At 35.8% G+C, this 21495-nt stretch overlaps 1 protein-coding gene across 1 annotated transcript in view; it reads right to left on the reverse strand.

Moving 5' to 3' along the window:
• Positions 1–21495, reverse strand: part of LOC102808200 (uncharacterized) — an 83836-nt gene that overhangs the window by 43804 nt on the left and 18537 nt on the right. Inside the window, exons 15-31 of the mRNA XM_085491934.1 lie at positions 21106–21369; positions 20497–20688; positions 19711–19905; positions 17160–17348; positions 16719–16913; positions 15394–15588; positions 14114–14299; positions 13062–13244; positions 11841–12026; positions 9148–9333; positions 6398–6583; positions 6090–6244; positions 4049–4271; positions 3132–3274; positions 1665–1875; positions 811–967; positions 43–242 (exon numbers count right to left, since the gene is read on the reverse strand). Coding sequence (XP_085348060.1) covers positions 43–242; positions 811–967; positions 1665–1875; positions 3132–3274; positions 4049–4271; positions 6090–6244; positions 6398–6583; positions 9148–9333; positions 11841–12026; positions 13062–13244; positions 14114–14299; positions 15394–15588; positions 16719–16913; positions 17160–17348; positions 19711–19905; positions 20497–20688; positions 21106–21369 — 3246 coding nt within the window. The remainder of the gene's footprint in view (positions 1–42; positions 243–810; positions 968–1664; positions 1876–3131; positions 3275–4048; positions 4272–6089; positions 6245–6397; positions 6584–9147; positions 9334–11840; positions 12027–13061; positions 13245–14113; positions 14300–15393; positions 15589–16718; positions 16914–17159; positions 17349–19710; positions 19906–20496; positions 20689–21105; positions 21370–21495) is intronic.

Raw genomic sequence — 21495 nt, forward strand, 5'->3', positions numbered from 1 at the left:
TGGCGAAAAAGTTAATGGCAAAGAAAAATGAAGTTTACTTGCCTCTACATAATCATATAAACAATCACCATCAGTTGTATTGCCTTCCAGTTGAAAATCTAAGAAATCAATCTCAATGTGAAACCCATCAGTCTTAAGTGTATAGTCCACAGTCTTATCACATTCAATGTCACGGGGATAATTCGCAGGATAGTTGGGTGATGAAAGAACACCAGTTTCTGTGGTATATGTATCCCCACAGTCTATATAAAAAAAAAATATGGTGGTGGTGAGAATAGAAATTTTTCTTAAACAAGGGGTGCACTGCCCTCATGCCATGGCCATGCACCCCTTACCCTAGGGAGCAGATGAGCAGATCCTCTGGCAACCATAAAATTCTGATTGACCAGGGATCACATTTTGGCCACAGTCTTCAACTGTGACCTGATAGGATAGTAATTTTAGCCCCAAGGAAGCCATAGAATGCTGCATTTTAACTTAGAATTATCAAAAACTCCTCACCCTGGTAGGAAAGACCCTAAATATGGGTAAAGTTAATGGTTAGGTTTGATTTTGAAACATAACCTGGTTTCAAAATCCATCCAAGATAAGACAGCCACTATCGGGTATATTGAAAAAGTATTCACTATATAAAGTATACATTACAGGTACTTTTTTTGTGGCAACAGTAACGAACAAAAAGGGGAAATGACATCAGTTTTTTGTTTTTTTTTAAATTATACACAGGCAGTATGTGGTAAAGATAGGGAAGGTCGGCACATCCAAAGAATTGAAAAAAAGAAATTAGAAAAATTGCAGTTGCAAGCTTACCAAAGGTCAATGGACATGGTCCTGTATTGCACCCCCTTTCCTCAGTGGGTTTGGCTGATGCAACACAACTTTCCTCCTCAAGGATTTCATCATCTTCCTTAGTCAAACGACAGGCCACATCCCTAGTTTGCAGACCACAATCACACGATACAGAACACTGGATGGAGAAACAATTATTACTGACATTGATGTGTACTCAAACACAATCAGTGGAAAGCAAGGACTATAACATTATTTCAAATTAATACTGTAGTATAGTGGGAATAAGATCTTAGTTGCAAATAATCACCAAGATCTCGTTGTGAGAGAAAGAGAGAGAGAGCAACTTGTTTTTGTCTCCAAATAGAATATCATGCTTGTCAGCCATTGGAGGCACTCTTCCAAATACTTTCATAGGGGGGAGGGGCAAGCTGGTACAGGTTACAGGAAATAAAAACGGTATTTTACGTTTTTACAGGAGAAAAAATGAAAATCGGTTTTTACACTTTACAGATAAAGTAAATTCCTAATTACATTTTATATTTTCATAATATTTTGATAATTTGTGTTGAACAATTAAAATTGAAAATTGCATACGAATTACAACATTTATTTAGTTTATTTTGGAAAACGCTTTATACGCTTACAAAAAATAATATTTTTGTACAAATCACAGACGAATAAAATAGCTGATTACATTTTACACCTTGACCATGTCTACGAATTTATGTTTTTATTTTTTTAAATTACATTATGAAAATAAAAATTGATAGCAGTAGAGAATAGAAAATTATTTGTGTGGCTCTCTCAATCTCAACGACAATGAGGTGAATTATCCTGCATCTAGTGAAGTAATGTACGTTATTTAGACTTACGGATGACCATGGCGCAGCTGTCCACAGACCATCACAACGACCAAGATTACAAGATTGGACAGTTTCTGGCCGATCACCTGCTATACACAAAGACTCTAAAACTTCTTCTATCTTTCCATTCACAGAGAAGCATCTGGTTTCTCTCGTCTGTTGTCCATTACCGCATGTGGTGCTGCATTCACTCCACTGACTAACAGACCATCGATATAATCTATAATGAAAACCACTGAATATTAATGAAACCGAAACTAAAGCACAGCAAGCATTGGAAAGTGGCTTCCGAGGGATTTTATAACAAGCCAGTACTACTTGTACTAGATAAAATAAGAAAATACTGTCAAATACTTTATTTTAGCTGGAATTAATTTTTTGCTCAAAGAATATTTTGGGCGTTTTGTATGGAATTTACTGATCACTGATTTCTAAAGAGTTGAATGTAAAATATAGGGGAAAAGGTGTATTCCTTAGATTTTATTTTCACTAAATCATTTAGTAAAATTAGTAAAAATTAATTCCAAGCGAAACTATTTTACATTAGGACCAGAAATGGTAGCAGGTATTCATTCACTAATTAATTATTCAACACAATGGCCCTTCAATTTCGACAGTGACCTTTTTAATAGTAGTACCCAAATACAGAAACATCTTGTTAATATTGAATACCTATTAAGGACAAGGATTGCATACTACAATTTAATCAATCAATCAATATAATTCAAGGTAGTTCAACCACTGGCCTCGGCCATAACTGTAATTTGGGATTTGAATATTTTTAATATATATAATATAAAAAAGTTTTATAAAAGCAAATGCTGCCCGCTATGTTTTATCAGTGTCTATGTTGCGTCATTTTGTTTTCATCATGCGAGATATACATGGGCCGTAGTTCTCAAAATCTGCTTATTCAAAGTTTTCCCTATAGTAATCTTTAAGTGCATCAGAGAGCATTGGTTTGCTGTAAAATGGCTGGATATAATGTGAGGGTAGGCTGCATTGCAATATCAAAGGCTGGCTGCTTTTATTACTTTTTATTCTGTCATTGGTCTGGAGCGATTGGTATATTTTGGCAGATAAAATGTGTATCAAAACATAGCGGCCTCCGATGTAAAGTTGTATGCAGGCAAGTACTTGTAATTACAAATTTTCAGTCACATCCAATTCTATACTGTTTAGGGTTAGTAATGTTCAAATCAGTCTTGTATTTTGTTTTTGCCAGAGTTCAATGAGATATAAATGTTTTTTTTGTTTGTTTTTTACAGTGACTGTTTATTTCTGCTGACTTTTCTCAATGTCAATTCTAAGGTAATTGTATTGTTCTGTGTCTCAATTGGGAAATGTTAATTCGTTGGTCAAGGCAGTACTGTGAAAATTTAGCTGTTATTTGTTTTAACACTTTATTTACACGAGTCAGCAGTCAATGTGGAAACTCTGACCTTCATTAAGTTGAGAGATGGATGCAATACTTACCCACAGTCTACCTCAGTATCGCATAGTTCGTATGTAGCTGGTGGTATTTCGCTACACTCAGCGGTTGATACAATGTCACCACTGCTAGCAAGTGCACAGTAAACATAACGTGAATGGGTTCCAATTCCACAGGTCACTGAACACTAAAGAAAGTAAACCCATCAAGGGTGTTAAAACTAAGAACAATAACATCTGCTAATGTTGTTATATACATTGTACAGTTCATATTGGCTATCAGTATAGAGGTATTCAGCACAGAAGGTACTAAAACATGATACACATTCTAGTGTATGTAGCGAGCACTGATTTCTAGTGAACTTTCAATATCCTGCTCACCTGGTCATTATAGGCTACAAAATGAACTCGTATTTGCTACCACGGTAATTTACATATTCATGAGCCATATTCTATTTTCACTTTTTGTCCCACAAACTAGCATACAGACTCCACTGAATCTGTGACTGAAACACCAATTAAAAAAATAACCCAGTTTTTGAACAAATGTCAAACGATACTTAGCAAGGCAGTGTACACAATTAGTGAAAATTAGTCCAGGAGTTTACTACATTTTTGTGATTTTTCCAATTTTTCAGTAGGAAATACCAGAACCACATTCAAAGCTGTTTTAATTTTTCAAGAAGCAAGCTTCCAAAATATCACAGAAAAATTGTCAAATTATTTTTTAACTTTCAGTGGTGTAATTATGTTTCCATATGTAAATCTTAATGTTGTTAAAAAATTAAACAAATTTATATTCATTTTTAATCAGTTTCTCGTATGAAAATAGTTTTCATAATATACATGTACAATTTGAAGTTTTCTCCCACAATGCATTGCATACATGTGCTCAAACTGTCTTCAGATAAAATCAAAGTTCAGTAGTTTGCATTACAAGCGAAGCAAAGGTGTGAACATACCGGTCCCCAAGGTGTAGTTGTCCACTCCGCTTCACATAATGTAGGTGTACAACTCTGGGTAGCACTAGGTTTTACTTGGCCTTCAGCATTACAATCATCATCAGTGGCTGCCGTTGCCGCATAGGATGGAAGTTCTACCTGAACACATTGTACAGCTCTGTCTTGACTGTCAGTGGCACAATCACATGGACCCCAAACACCTGTGATGTAATAGTACACATACCTGCAAGAGTAGAGAAATAATGAACCAACATCTTGTAGGCGGACTATTGTAATTTTTTCAATAATGTTGATCAAGACCTCCAGCCAATTAGAATTTAAGCCCAATAATAAATAAATTCTAAAAAAAGTTTTTGAGGTAAAAATAATTGCCTTCAATTAATCAAACACTAAGTACATTTTGAATAAAATATTGCAATCTTTGATCTACTGCAGTTTTCACTATCATTATTAATCCACAAAATTTAGAGCAACTTTTCTACTTGAATGTAATCTACGTCATTCGTATTGTTATGTTAATTATCAGTTGTAATATCTTATCCAATACAGTGAAAGGTCAACTTTCAGCGTCTGTTACGATTACAAGATCTTACTGAATACAGAACTCGTGCAACCATAGAAAGCTGTTCAGCATGTAAAAGATCGAATGCGATCAATGCGTTCAGAAGGTAATCATAATTTAAACCCCAAAGGCATTACCGGTACTTCAAAGTGTCTTTTCAGCGACTTGTGAATCACAAAAAAGTTTATTGCATGAATGCCAAAACAGATAAAAATACGTCTGTTGCTATTTTAGTTTTTGTTTATTAACTTAATATCAAAATCAAACATCTATTTTAATTATGATGTAATTGCTCCTTGATTTAATTCAAACAAGTCAGTGTTAATGACACGTCCCCGTTCCGTTCATATTTGAGTGACATATACATTCAAAGCAGATCATGACCGAAATGCACCTGCATATGTACAACACATTGTACTAAATCTGAACAAAATCCATCCATGCATGACTGAGATCCGGTTCCGGAATTGTGAAAATACGTGATTTTGATGCATTTTCGGCCTTAAAATGGCCATCATTCAGCTATTGTTAAGCGGATCATGAAACAAATGCACATATCTATTTGTGACATGATGTACCATGTGTGTGTGAAGTTTGAACTTGATCAATCCAGACATGTCTTGGATACAGATCCAGAACTGAATTCTTTAAAACAAAATGGCCGCCAGTCGGCCATTTCGAACTTGATCAGGAAAAAAAAATGACGTGCATCAATGTCCTATTATGTTTAATGTATGTACCAAATTTGAACAAAATCCGTCCATGCATAACTGAGATCCGGGTCCGGAATGGTGAAAATGTGCGATTTCAATGCATTTTCGGCCTTAAAGCAGCCGCCATTTGGCTATCGTTAATGAGATCATGAAACAAATGCACATACATATTTTTGACATGATGTACCTTGTGTGCGTGAAGTTTGAACTCGATCAATCCAGACATGTCTCGGATACGGATCCAGAACTGAATTCTTTAAAACAAAATGGCCGCCAGTCGGCCATTTCAAACCCGATACCAAAAAAAAAATGACGTGCATCAAGGTCCTATTATGTTTAATGTATGTACCAAATTTGAACAAAATCTGTCCATGCATAACTGAGATCCGGGTCCGGAATGCTGAAAATGTGCGATTTTGATGCATTTTCGGCCTTAAAATGGCCGCTATTCGGCTATTGTTAATCGGATCATGAAAAAAATGCATGTGCATATGTCCCATATAATGTGTGATGTATGAGTGAAGTTTGAACTTAATCGGTCCATGCATGTTCGAGATACAGGTGATCACGGACGCACGCACGGACGCACACAGGGCAAAACACAAGTCCCCGTTTTCGGACTACGTCCGAACAGGGACTAACAAACTTATTGAATCCGCTGACATTGACCAGAAGAGTGGCTTGGCTTCTTGAATAACAGTAGTAGCGAAAAAACTTTCCGGTATTTGAATGAAATCTGTCAGAAATGTCACAAAGGTAAACTTACACAGTACTACCATCACATGCTTGCGTATTACAAGAGCCAACTGTGGATGGCTTTGTCTGTCCAGCACAGAAACTTTCAATGACAGCTGTACCCGAAGTAGAATCAATGCAAGTCACAGTGCGTGTCTGGGTACCTCCACCACATGATGCTGAACACTATAGACAAAATAAAATTTGGTTATGCATTGAATTGAAGTGACTAGTAACAATATTCATGCAATGATCATAAAACAGCAGACCTAATTTGCACAGAATGTCATTTATTATAACCAAGATTGTGTTGACACACTAAACAAATTAGTGACTTACTCCTGCCCAGTTCCCTGATTGGTATACATAAGTAGGACAAGGGTTGAGTCCTGAACAAGCTTGCTGCGTAGCTGGCTTTGTTTGGCCTAAATCAGTACACATAGAATCAGCTACAATACCATTTGATACAGTGTCATAACACGAGACAGTCCTGGTCTGTATTCCAGAGCCACACGTCACTGGACACTGAAAAAGATGCAATAGTTAAGCATCAATATTTCAGCGTTTCCACATGGCTAGTCTCTTTTTGTAATAATACATTTAACTTTTTAAGTGACTTAATTGTGGTGTATAGTGTCAGTGATAGAGACTAGTTTCAGTTTCTGTTTCTCAGACAAAAGGTTGCCATTCCATGGTTTTTATAACTCTCGGTGGTATTCGCTAATTAGAAATGGCATCTGATGTCGAGTCGCAGAAATTGGAACCAAGTCTAAAAGTGATAGTGATTCATTTTATCAGTAATCATTGTGACTGTGTAATACAGGCAGTGATTTATCAGTAATCTAAGAGATGAATAAAGTAATGGATTTAAATAGCATTAAATTGTACAGAAGACACTAATACCTTGTGTCTAATCACCATACACACTGACCAGTATGGTCTCCAGAAAAAAATGTACGGGATCTCGTACAGTGGACGAGTAAATTATTCTTAACTGTCTAAAAAGTATTTGGAATTTGTTATGAAAGTGAGAAGGCACACAATAGATGTTATTTTAATCAGAATGCTACACATTCCTAAAAGATAGTTACACTAGCACAATATACGCATGTTCTAACACCAAAAATTGGTGGGGGCACCCACATGCGACAACAAGCAAAGATGAACTTACAGCATCCCACTCATCAGTAACAAACTCATAACTAGAACAAGATGGAAGATCTGGGCATGACTGCGTATTCTCAGGAAGTGTCATGCCTAAATTAAGACAAACTGAATTGTCAACTAGTTCATTTGTCGTCAAGTTTATGCAGTTTACTGTCCTTGTCTGTGTCCCTGATCCACACGTCACTGGGCACTAAAATAAAAGCAACGGAATGAAATACAAATAAGCAACATGACCATTCAATTTTTCTGTCATTTCAGCAGCTCTTGAGTTTTCTTAAACCAAAAATTCATATTTCAGGGTTCAGAGCCTTCAACATTAAACATCTATGGCTATAAGCCGCTGTTGTCATTTAGGCATGCCCAATTTGGCTAGTGTTCCCCAGAATAGTCACAGTCTGTTAAATTTGAATGAAGATTCGGGAACACAAAAGGGGGCGTATATATGTGAACTGTATATTTTTATTGTTATTATCTTTTCTAAGGTCTATGTTTTAACGAAACATAACATTTTTTCTACTTGTACAAATAAAGTGGTTAGGTCGAAGTATTTGGGGGCATTGAGGCTGAGTCTTCTACTAGCATTTACCCATGAAAATTGTCTCTATCCTGACCAAGCAACGGCAGACGCTTCCTTGTTTCAATTTGTTTCAATTCAAATTTGATCCGGGTTGCGTGTAAATGCATTCCAAGTGTGAGGGACGTCTCGTGAACATGCGGACTTATCACTCAACATGCACTTTATTTCTTTATTATATACTATGTATTATGGAATTGTGTGCTAGTTAACACTTGGGTTGTGGCAAATTTAACATCTCTCCAAGGTGTGACTACTTTTGAAACCTGCCATTGTCTTCATTTAAACGGCGGCGCGTGACACAAGAATTCTGTGACCCTTTGGTGAACATGCACCCGTTTTTACTAACTACAATTATAATTCTATGATTCTTTAATAGCTGACCACGGGTTCATACTAATTTTACCGAAAGAAAAAACAATTTTCACATGTTATGCGGAGTTTGCTGGCTGGTCATGGCAGTTTATTAAATTATCGTGCTTTCACGTTTCCTGTGCAATTTCGTGAAGAGCAAACATCGATTCTATGCAAACGACTGAATGAACTTTTTTATACAGCATCATGCCAATCTTAACCAACCATGTACACATTATTTCATAACCATGGTAAATATTTGATTTCACTGTGATAAAACACAATTGAACATACGTTGTTATATTATAAGCAAACGTTACAAGCCTTTGTATTACCCCTCGCATAGGGCTTTTTTGCTACTAGCAAACGATACATTTTGCCACTCGCATATGCCGTTTTTACCACTAGCATATGGCATATTTTGCTACTTGCGACTCGCAACTTGGTACTCGCATACGGCACTATTTCTAGGTCGTACATACCTCGCATGCAGGTTCATACCAAGTTTAAATAAAATTGGTCAATGCGCATGCACAAAAAGGGAATAACACGTCCGTTAAAATCATCAAAACCCGAAACCCAAAAACAATATAATATGCATCCCTTCATGTTTTGCACAAAATTAGTGAAACTATAAGAGTGGCAGGACACACAAGAAAAAAACAAAATGGCTGCCATTAGCAATTGAAAATGTATGGCATGAATGATGTCAATGTTAAGTTCGAATGAACGTCCCAGGTATGCCCGAAAAATGTCCTACATGTACGACATATTGAACAAGCGAGCTTATGATCGAAAGTTCTACTGTCTTAATTTGTGCAATGTGCAATATTTTCTCTGAAGGAGTTCATGATGGGTTACAGCCTGACTAGATTACTGAACACACATACAGGGATTTCAAATACGAAAAGAAGAGATTTCAATGTACTGTATAAACCATATAGAAATCATTTTATCAATCAGGTAATAGGTAATAAAAATGAAATATTCTTACATTGTTCCAAGTTCCTGGGATGAACTGATAATTTGGACAGGTACCAAGTCCACAGGATTGTGAAGTGGGAGGCTTGTTGAGTCCTTGTTGTGTGCACAGAGAATCTTCAACTTGCGTAGTAGTTCCCACAATGCGACAATATACACTTCGAGTCTGGCTTCCACCACCACCACATGACACTGTACACTACAAGTGGAAAAATACAACAATGAATTATTTGCGATGAAAGCAGTCTCCTGGCTTAGATAGCTCCGCTGAGAGAAGTCCAGCTGAGGTACCTATATGTAAAATATCAAAGCAATCAGACTTGCAGTTTTTTAAACTGAAGTGGAAAATATTGCTTTTCACCAAAAAAAATGACAAAAATATTCAATTTTTAATTCAGGGAATTAAAGATATCATCACGAAACAAACAAATCAAGAGAAGTCCACCCAAGGAACTTGTGCACAAAGTATCAAAGCAATCTGACTGGTTTTTAAGAAGTCCAAAAAGTAAAAAAGTTGACACTAACAAGAATGAGCAATCAGTAATATAATTAGCTACACTCAACAAAGTCGACTACAGAGCTGAAAATGAGACCAGAGCAGCTATGGTGCTTTTCCAGGGCAGCCAAGTAACCAAGGTTAAATAACCTCACATACTCAGCTTAACAAAGTGCAACAAAACAGTGCCATGAAGGAATCTTTCATAAAACAGTGAAAATCATTTTAATAAAAACTTACAGCATCCCACTGATCAGTAACAAACTCATAACTAGAACAAGATGGGAGATCTGGGCATGACTGCGTATTCTCAGGAAGTGTCATGCCTAAATTAAGACAAACTGAATTGTCAAATAGTTCATTTGTCGTCAAGTTTATGCAGTTTACTGTCCTTGTCTGTGTCCCTGATCCACACGTCACTGGGCACTAAAATAAAAGCAATGCAATGAAATATAAATAAAGCATGCAGCTCCTGTCCATGCAAAGATGCAATCACTAAAATAATCAAGAATGTTGTTAAGCAGTGATTTTAGGAACCATATAGTACAGTCAATAGCATTGGTTAATTTGCAATAATTTATTAAAAACAGTGTCCAGACAAAAATTTCAGAATTTGATTTGTTCTTTGAGAAAAAATTGATTATGATTTATACAAGTATCTATTCAATTCATTATCATGAAAAAATTCGATGCAGACAAAATGGGTTTTCAAAATTAGTGTGGAAGCTGTATGAATTGACTGTTACATGAAAACTGCAAAATTAATGCATGTTAACAATGCTTCAAAATTCTAATACTGTACTACGTTTCGGTTCATTGTGCGAGTGTTGTAAATGAAAAATATGCGATGTTTGATGGCTAAAATAAAATAACAAGCCATGCATGGCACAGTCCCCGTTAGTTATCAAATTTAAGATATATACAAGTTTTGTTTATAGTAATATAGCTGGAATATAACCATGTCAGGAATATGATTTTTTAACATTACTTTTTTGACGATCAGATACAAATGTCAATCTTTTTACTTGTCCATATTGAGAGATATTGCTTTGGAACAGCATTCCGAATCAGCCATTTTGAATACATATATATATAACATGATGTATAACGAATATATAAAATTTGAATATAATCAGTGAAAGCATTTAAGAGATATGGCTCTAGAAGCCCAATCATTAAAAACAAAATGGCCACCAGACAGCCATTTTTAATCCGATCTGAAAAATAAATGATGTGCATCAGGAACCTGTAATGTCTAACATATGTACCAAGTTTGAACGAAATCCATGCATAAATGCTTGATATTTGATGATTTTTTGGCACAAAAATGGCCACCATTTGGCCATTTTGAATAGGATCGTCAAACCAATATATCTGTCTATGACATGATGTATAATGAATATTTAAAATTTGAACATAATCAGTGAAAGCAAGTCAGAGATATGGCGCAAGAACCACATTCATTAAAACAAAATAGCTGCCAGTTGGCCATTTTGAATCTTATCTAAAAAACAAAATTATTTGCATCAAGGTCCCATAATGTCTAATGTATATACCAAGTTTGAACAAAATCCATCTGTAAACAGCTGGGAAATGCTTGATTTTGATGATTTTTAGCACAAAAATGTCCGCCATTTGGCCATCTTGAATCAGATCGTGAAACAAATTGACGTGCATATGTATACTATCATGTATGATGTATGTGTGAAGTTTGATTGTGATTGGTCCAGGCATTTCTAAGATACAGGTCTGGACGCACGCACACACACACGCACGCACGCACGGACACACGAAGGTCAAAACACAAGTCCCCGTTTTCGGACTGTGTCCGAACGGGGACTAAAAAAATCACTATGTTAGTGTTGACTAGACATGAATCAACAACAATTCCTTCGCAGGCATGATAGCCAAAGAAACTGGTAACCAAGGCAGGTAGTATTTACACTACATTTAGTAGTTATTCACACTATACCAATTATGAAGACATTTAAGTGATAATCTAAAGTGTGCCAGTTTGCTAATAATTTGTAAATTTGTGTTCTAGCACAAAATTAGTTTCTGAAAAATTACCCGGTACCATGTGAAGTTGTAGTTTTTTCTAGGATTTGGCAGCAAAGAAACTCGTGTTAATTAACCTTACAAAGTGCTACAAAACAGTGCCATGAAGGAATCCTTCATAAAATGGTGAAAATTTTTGAATAAAAACTTACAGCATCCCACTGACCAGTAACAAATTCATAACTAGAACAAGATGGGAGATCTGGGCATGACTGCGTATTCTCAGGAAGTGTCATGCCTAAATTAAGACAAACTGAATTGTCAACTAGTTCATTTGTCGTCAAGTTTATGCAGTTTACTGTCCTTGTCTGTGTCCCTGATCCACACGTCACTGGGCACTAAAATAAAAGCAAAGCAATGAAATATAAATAAAGCAAACAGCTCCTGTCCATGCAAAGATGCGGCAATTACAATACAAGAAAGCTGTCAAGCAGTGGCTGTTCTGTTTAGTGCAGTCAATAGCATTGGTTAGTTTGCAACAATTTACTAAAAAATACCATCTAGAAAAAGCAATTTATTATGATTTATATACCGGTTGTATCTATTCAATTAATTATCATGCAAAAAGTTACCTAACTCGGGTTTTCAAAATTAGTGTGGAAGCAGTATAAATTAAGTGTTATAATGCAAACTGCAAAAAGAGTGGATGTTAATGATGCTTCAAAATTATAATAAGTTTTTCTCTATACAGATTTTAGGAAAATATGTGCCAGCTAACCAGTCTAAGATTTTGCAGAGCTGATGGATTAAGATATAATCACTATAGAAGACAACAGTTTTTAAGTTTGCATTTAATCTGTGTTCTCTAAGTCGATATGGTGCACTACTGACACACAAAGATTTGCTTTGAAAAACAAGTTGTGCAATTTCACTGGTGCGTCATTGACACACAAAACAAATCATACTTTAATATATAAATGATCTTTAAAAACATAGTTATGAAATTTGTAATTTGGAAAATTGGCATTTCAAAAACAAAAGACATAAATACAAAGGAAATCGGGGAATACAAAATTGTTGTTTGTGCCTCAATACAGTCACATACAATATTTTTTTTTCTTTTTTCAAGAGCTGGCGCAACTTGATTTTAGGCGATTCTATTTTGACTGAGGATTTCTACAAAATCAGTTCTGTTAGAGGATGTACTGATTAGAATACTTGAAAAGCTAAAATGCATTATTACTGAATGTCACCGTTTGGTCGTCAAGTTTCATTGTCACATCCACATTGGCATGTCATTGGCAATAAATTTCTTTCTCTGTACAACTAAGCATTTCTGAATTTCCTGTCAACTAGTTAAAATTATAGTTAATTACAGTGTATAGAATAAACATACAGTCAACGGTATGGTTATGAAAATGAAATGTTCTTACATCATTCCAAGACCCCGTGATGAACTGATAATTTGGACAGGTACCAAGTCCACAGGATTGTGAAGTGGAAGGCTTGTTGAGTCCTTGTTGTGTGCACAGAGCATCACCAACCTCTGTTGTTGTTCCTACTGCACGACAGTAGACAATCCGAGTTTGGCTTCCACCACCACATGACACTGAGCACTGTAAACATACATGGAAGGAGCCGATTAAAAATTTGAGTTCCACCATAAATAATTGAGCTTGCAGTACAGGGAAGCAGAAAATATTGGTGAGAGAAAAAAAATAGGATACAAATTTTCAAATACAAACTAAAGTCAAATTATTGCCAATGATTAACAAGTCATTGTCAATGACACGTCCCCGTTCCGTTCCGTTCATATTTGAGTGACATATACATTCAAAGCAGATCATGACCGAAATGCACCTGCATATGTACAACACATTGTACTAAATCTGAACAAAATCCATCCATGCATAACTGAGATCCGGGTTCGGAATGGTGAAAATACGTGATTTTGATGCATTTTCGGCCTTAAAATGGCCGCTATTCGGCTATCGTTAATCGGATCATGAAACAAATGCATGTGCATATGTCCCATATAATGTGTGATGTATGAGTGAAGTTTGAACCTAATCGATCCATGCATGTTCGAGATACAGGTGATCACGGACACACGCACACAGGGCAAAACATAAGTCCCCGTTTTCGGAACGGGGACTAATTAGTGAAAAGCAAAACAACTGCAACACAGTATTTTATTTTGTATAATTAACTGATGCATTTCGGGCAAGATCTTGTATACATCAAGCATGTCGCACCTGTGAATTGTACCCACTGATCAAATTGCTACAACATGCCTACTGATTCAATCACTAGTCTATGCCCATCGATCAAATCACTTAAACTATGTATTAAATTTCTACAATATGCCTACTGACCAAATTGCTACAATATGCCTACTGATAAAATTGCTACAATATGCCTACTGACAAAATTACCAGTATTTATATACATTAGTAATTTCACACTGTTAGTCTTTTGCACTTACAGTACCATAATCTCCAGTAAAGTATTCAAACAACGTCGTTTCACAAGTTGGTAAATTGGGACAAATTTGCTCGGAAGGCGGCGCTACAGCATTTACACAGAAAGAATTATCGACTATGCTATTTTCAGGAATTCTAATGCAGAAAACATCTCGTGACTGAGTACCAACGCCACATGTTGCAGTGCACTAAAGATGGAAGGAAATTAAAGAAACAAATTAAAGAAACTATATATGAAATACAACGAATGGATGGATGCAGCTCACGCTTAGGACAGAAATTCCCAAAAGTTATGTCTTATTGAGCATTGTAATTGGCTATTTGAATGAGCGCAGAAACAATTTTGGGTGCCCAACTACTTTTTGAATGTTAATAAATTTTTCCATTCAAATAGGAGCCAGCAGAAAAAGAAAACGGCAATAAGTTTAGGTATCTATTTGAAGAAACTTAATAATGAATTTGCTTTGTTTAAATTTTCGATATTTTTGCAAGCAGCATCCATCCATGAACAGCTATAGTGCGATTTCATAAGTGGTGAAATAGCCGTCATGGTGTGGAATAAAGAGCTTATTTTTTGCTATAATCATTGTGTAAAACATAGCCAATTGTAGGAGACTTAGAAAAAGGACTATTACTCTAGTATGACAGCAGTCCTAATAGCACCCAAGAGCAAACATTTCAGTGCAGGTTTTATAAGGCTGGCAAGAATGTGCTTGAAACTGAACATTGAGAAAACCAAATCCGAGTGTTATTATCAACAATTACTTGGATGGTGGAAATACAATAAAGATAATTATGATACCATACTATAATACACAATCCGTACATACAAATTTTAGCTTGATTTGATGCATTTATTTAGCAGGTAATCGACTGCCCTCGTTTTCTATCGTGTGCACCGTGTACACTATGCAAGCCAGAGGCACAATTGTGGCAGTGTACAATTGGCTAGCTAATTGTTACAGCACATGAAAGGAAAAATAATGTGCAAAGATGTTATGTGGTATTATTTTACACTGATGATCACAATTCACACACAATATTTGCCAAAATTAGGATTGGTTCCTTGATTTTAATGTATCTACAAATTGCTTCAATAAAGTGCAGTGCAAAAATGTATGATTGGAAAAATTATGCAGAAATTCAGATGATTACTAACTAAGAATTCCCAAAGAAGAATATTGAGTTGTGGCTTGTCAAATAAAAAATTAAGCAACGCTTAACAAATTTATATTTAAAAGACGAATTGATTGCCAATGAATGATCTGAAAAAATTACTTACAACACCCCAATTTCCAGCGAAGTATTCATACGTGAATGTCTGGCATGGCTGTGTATTACAACTCTGTATATCAGATGGTTTGGTAAGACCTTGATTTAAACAAGAACTTTCTTGAGCACCAGTACCACCATTGGTTCCAGCAACTGCACAGTACACCGTTCGAGTTTGAACACCACCATTACAGGACAATGAACACTTAAAAACAAAAAAAACAACATGGTTTTTCTATTTGTTCTATTAGAAGGAAGTGGAGCAAGGGAGGATAGCTGTTACAGGTTACAGAAAATAAATCAAAGAAAGCTTAGAAAGAACTCCCGTGTGCTGAGATTATTGACAACACATTAAAAATTACTTGTACACGAGATATTGATGGAAAAGCTGAAAACTAATTATGTAAATCAGGTAACTAATATGAACAGAACAGAACAACAAAATTATGAATTATTATGCTAATTAGAGAATTAATATGAACAAATTTTAACCCAAAATTAATCAGGCCTGTATATTGTCCTAGAGCATTTATGTACCAAATTTTATTCAAATGTGATAATTGAGATATCAGTGTTAAATTATTATGTTAATTAGGTGATTAATAAGCATAAATATCTTATTATCTACCAAAAACTAATTGGGTCTTTGCATAGTTCTCTTTAAAAGTTTTATATATCAGTGGAACATTATGCAAATTAGGTAATTAATATCCAATTGAAACTAATCAGGTCTCTGCATAGTCCTAGAGGATCTATGTAGCAAGTCTCATTGAAATATGATCAGTACTTGAGTTATCAGGCAAAAAGCTGTAAATTAACTAATTATGCTAATAAGGTAATTAATATGCACAAATATTTACTCCAAAACTAATCGGGGATCTGCACAGTCCTTAAGTAACTATGTACCAAGTGTCATTGAAATGTGATGATTACTACTTGAAATATCAAAAGCTGAAAATTAATTAATTATGCAAATTAGGTAATGCTGCGTTCTGTTCGATATGGGACTCATAGCGACGTATACAACGCCTGTAAAATACATTGTTTACATGAAATTCGAACACATGCTGCACGAAGACGACAACCACACTTTAAATAAAATATCGAAGCAAACAGGATAGCCATTTTAAGCAGAAATCTAAAATAACAATATTCACTAAAATTAGAGATTTCATGAGAAAAGTCCACTGAAGGTTGAAATGTACATACATGTATACCAAGTATCAAAGCAAGCAGACTTGACGTTTTTCATGAAAAGTCAAGAATTTAAAGTCGACTGCAACTGACGGCAGACAATCTAGTTTGCTAGTTTTACCCTATGATTGCAATACTTACAGATCCAAAATCACCTGTGTAGAATTCATATACAGTTGTTTGGCAGGCCTGTGTATTGCAACTCTGTACATTAGTTGGTTTGGTAAGACCTTGTGTTTCACAAGAAATTTCTTGGGCACCCATGGCACCATTGGTCCCAGCAACAGCACAATATACTGTTCTACTCTGTGTTCCACCACCACATGACACAGTACACTGTTAAAAAAAAATTCCCAAATTCAAATCAACTGACAAGAAGATTAAATATGTACAGATAAGCAGAGATGTGTATTTTGTTGTTGACAAAACAATATTTTAACCTCTTCATCACCGATTCCCTCTTTTCATCCCAAATTCACCAAATAGTTCTGTTTATATCTGCACTTTCCTTCAGGAAATTGGAATGTCCAAAGACCCACAAAGGAATTCAACATGACATCACTGCTGATTTTTGATATTTACCGAACCAAAGCTGGTTGTGAAGTATTCATACGTGTTTGTTGAACACGCTTCAGTGTTACAGCTTTGTGTTTCAGAGGGTTTCGTCAGCCCTTGATCCTCACAAAATGATTCTGGGACACCATTCGTAGTTCCAACAAATGCACAGTAGGCAAACCTTGTCTGAGTACCACCTCCACATGTGACAGTACACTACGAGGAAAAACGAGAGAATTATAGACATTCTGAATAATCTTTTGACATGCTTGAAAACACAGAAAATATTTAAGGTAAAAATTGTTGCAATTTAAAACAGTAAATATTGCCAGCCCAGTTGCAGGTATGTTTGAAATGTGCATTTTAAGATCACTGCTTGATGAGAACTGGTTAGATCAATTCTATTTCACAAGGCATCATTTCCTCAGTTTCATATTCATTCATCCCTCTCAACGAACCTGTGTGGTAAGTCTATTCATGAGTGTGCATGTTTGAGGTAGTGCTTGATTTAGCAAAGTTATCAACTAATGAGATTCTTTGTTACAAATTCCAAATATGGCATTCTTGTGAGCTATCGCTGAAACCATAGGTGTGTTCACAGACTTTATTGACCAGATTTACTCTGACTTGTGTGTTTATAGATGATATCAGAGGTACATTACTTGGGGTTTGGAACTCACATAGTACTGTATGGTGACATCATGCCAAGATCTCATTCAAGTCTCATCTGGTAGATAGCAAGACTGATGCTACTACCTTCTGACATGACATAGGCGGTTTGTAATAAAACATGTATTACCACATTCATAGTGAAAAAATGTAATACAGTTATCGTAATCCGTCATATCGTGAGCAGCTACTTTGATCCACCTGGACATCCCAGTATCCTAGTTACCTTGGGCATGCGCATTTGCATTTTTCTGAGTTGGAACGCTCATACAAGAGCGATATTGTAATGGGATCTTGGTATCATGTCACCGTAGTTGCAAACCCCAAATAATGTACCTCTGATGATATGCATAACTATTTCGCTCCAGTTTGTATCAACATTCTATCCGTCTTTCTGGCTAATATCCCATGATTAGTTTGGTATGCAGTCAATGATTGGTTGGCCTCAGTCTGCTTAGAAGGCGCAATAACATTCCATTCCCCCTTTTGAAGTTTATTGGTAATTTTGTTCTGGTCTAGTCCATGCTCAATTCTATGGGTCAGTTTTTATCTTTTTATTCAACACTTTTATGACATTCGACAATTCTCTGCAACACACTTGTAAATAAATCCAATGTGTTTAAGAAATAAATGGAATTTACATTGGAATGAACAAGTGATTCACAAGTTTTTAATTTCAAGTTGCTCCGGTGTAATTCCATCTTGTGTTTGAATGTGGCCGACCGAACCCAACCAAGCGAGCAGTTCGCTATGATTACAAACCTTCATTTATTCTAATGCGCTCACCATCCTCAAGAAAGTAATAAGGGAGAAGTTTTAACGTGAAGATACTATGTATAATTATTTCTGTCAGAACTGCGTTTTGCATTTGATCTACAATGATTCCGATCATCGCTTGTGATCACAGGACCGCAGTACATTTAATAACAAGTCATTGAAAATGACACAATCCCCGTTAAGTTCTCTTTGTGCTCGTCATATTAAAGCGGAGGGGTTGTCGCGAGCATGTCCTTGAAACTTGAGTTCCAAGTGGCGTATACAACAGATTGTTTATTTACATCAAAACATGTGTTCCGTGTAGTAGTAATATTGCCAAAATAAAAACAGCCGTTATTCAGCCATCTTTGATCTGATTATGAAACACACTGATATGTATGATGTATGTGCCAAATACGAATGAAAATGGTACATAAATTGTGGAAATATAGTAGTAAGGCCAAAAAGTCAGATGGCTGTCAATCAGCCATCCTTGACCAGATTTTGAAACAAATTGTCATGGACATGCATCCTAACATGTATAAAGTACATTTATGTGCCAAATTTGAATGAAAACTAACAGAGCATGCACGTCCAAGATACCGCATAAAAAAACAAACAAGATGCCTGCCAGTCGACCATCTTTGATCCAATTGCTAAGTAAATCTTCATGGAGATGTATCCTAACATGTATGATCTATGTACTAAATTTGAATGTAAACTGACAAAGCATGTCAAAAATACAACATTTTCAAAAAACAAGATGGCTGCCAGTCGGCCATTTTGAATTGAATCGCTAAACCACTGCATGTGCATATGTCCCACATAAGGTACTAGACACATGCAAAGAATGAACAGAATTGGTCCAAGGGATTCTGAGATACGACTCCGGACGGACACACAGACGAACGCGCAAACGGAGACCGAATTATAAGTCCCCGTTTTCGGACTTCGTTCGAACGGGGACTAATAATCTGAGCAAAAAAGAAGGATAGAGGTAAATATAGTAGTCACGATCACTCTTAAAAACCTGTCAACAAACAAGCTGCTCTCTGATTGGTCCGACAGTTAGGTTTCAGGTTTGGGTAGCCAATCAGGCACAGTCCTGTAAGTAAGTAGCTTTAATATTGACTCTGAATTAGTGTAATCTTACCGGCTGCCAATTTAGACTTCTGTATTCATAAGTGGAGGTTGTGCACGACTGTGTATTGCAAAATTGTGCATCACTGGGTTTAACTAAACCTTGCTGCAGACAGTTTGACTCAGCGGCTGAAGATTGTCCATTGGTACCCGCTACTGCACAGTAAATAGTTCGCGACTGAGTACCACCACCACATGTAAGTGAACACTGAAATAAACAATTTTGAAAACCAAATAAAACTTATTGTATGAACAAACAAAAAAACGCGTTATGGGCAGAAAAATTGTGTAAAATATCGTTTTGAAAGCATTAATTTAATATTATAATAACCCTGAAATTCCCGACTGGCTTTGTCATTATGAACGTAGTGTTCATTTAATTTTGTATTCCCTTGCTACTGTAAGATATTTAATGAAAAGCTTTTTGAAAAGTGTGTTATATACAATAGATAAATTTTTCAACTTCTTATTAAAAAGTAGAAACAAATTGATGAAGCCCAAAAAATGAAATTATTACAAATTTTCATGACAGTCATTTTTTGGCATCTACAAAATCATTTTGTATAGTTTGCTTCCCCCCCCCTCCACATGAAATGTTGATAAAAATGGACAAACCTTTTGATCAAAAATTAAAAGCAATATCTGAAACTGTATTGTTCAAAATGGGAATTAAATTTAGTGCAGATATGATAAAATGTGAAAATATTTGCACTGAATTTTGGGCCGAAAAAAATAATTCAATGTGTTAAAAAACACTTGTTTATCAATAGCCAGAAAAGCAAGAATATAGAATACTTACAGTGCCCCACTGGGTTGTGTAATACTCGTAGAACGTTGTGCCGGGACAGTCACCCATATTACAGGTCTGAGTTGCAGAATCTCGGATCAAACCTTGGTCTACGCAATTTGATTCTGGTACAACAACAGAGTCTGCAATTCGCTTACAAGTGATACTTCTAGCCTGGATACCGGTACCGCACGTTTGTGAACACTGTATGACAATTAACAAATTTATATAGATACTTATTGTGTATTATATAGGTTACGAAAATATTGTACTTGACGTTGCATGTGACGCAAGTGTCAGAGGACAGTGTGCAACAAGAATGGGAATGCATCACATAATAGTTCCAACAACCCATTAGAAATGACAAGTACAAATTTATTATCTATTTAACACCACACAAATGTACACGTCACCTGAGGTTTAGAAAGTAAGGGCAGGAAAAAACAAATTCTGTTTCTCGTTACATGGAAATTTTAAAATAAGGCAGCAAAGCGATTTTTTTTTTTTTTTTTTGAATACTGAGCTAAAATAGGGGAAGTTTGAGACAAGTGTGAGTACAAGCGCATTTTGGAATGCTTCAGAAGAAAAAAAACGTCCAAGGCGCATAGTTCAAAATGATGCGCATGGAAACGAGAAACTTTTTTTTCTCCACATAATATTGAAATAGCTGAATGAAGGAATAATCCAACTTACGATTCCCCAGGTTCCATATTCGTATTGATACGCTTGAATTTCACAGGATTGTTGGTTACACGCCTCAAATTCAGTTTGAGGTTTCACCCCAACATTTGTGATGCACAGATCATCTAGTACAACACCTTGTACTTGGTTATCAAAACATGCAACAGATCTGGATCGTGATCCCCCACCACAAGAAACACTGCACTATAAAATTGAAAAACATGGATCACATTCAATGAACAAGTTATTGTGAAGAACATAAATAAGTATTTGGTTGCATTTTACTTGGACAAAAAAAAGAAAAGAAACAAGCAATGAATGGCACAGTCC

This window comes from Saccoglossus kowalevskii, chromosome 17, assembly GCF_978046115.1.
Source record: "Saccoglossus kowalevskii chromosome 17, keSacKowa6.1, whole genome shotgun sequence".
In the NCBI taxonomy this organism is placed as follows: Eukaryota; Metazoa; Hemichordata; class Enteropneusta; family Harrimaniidae; genus Saccoglossus; species Saccoglossus kowalevskii.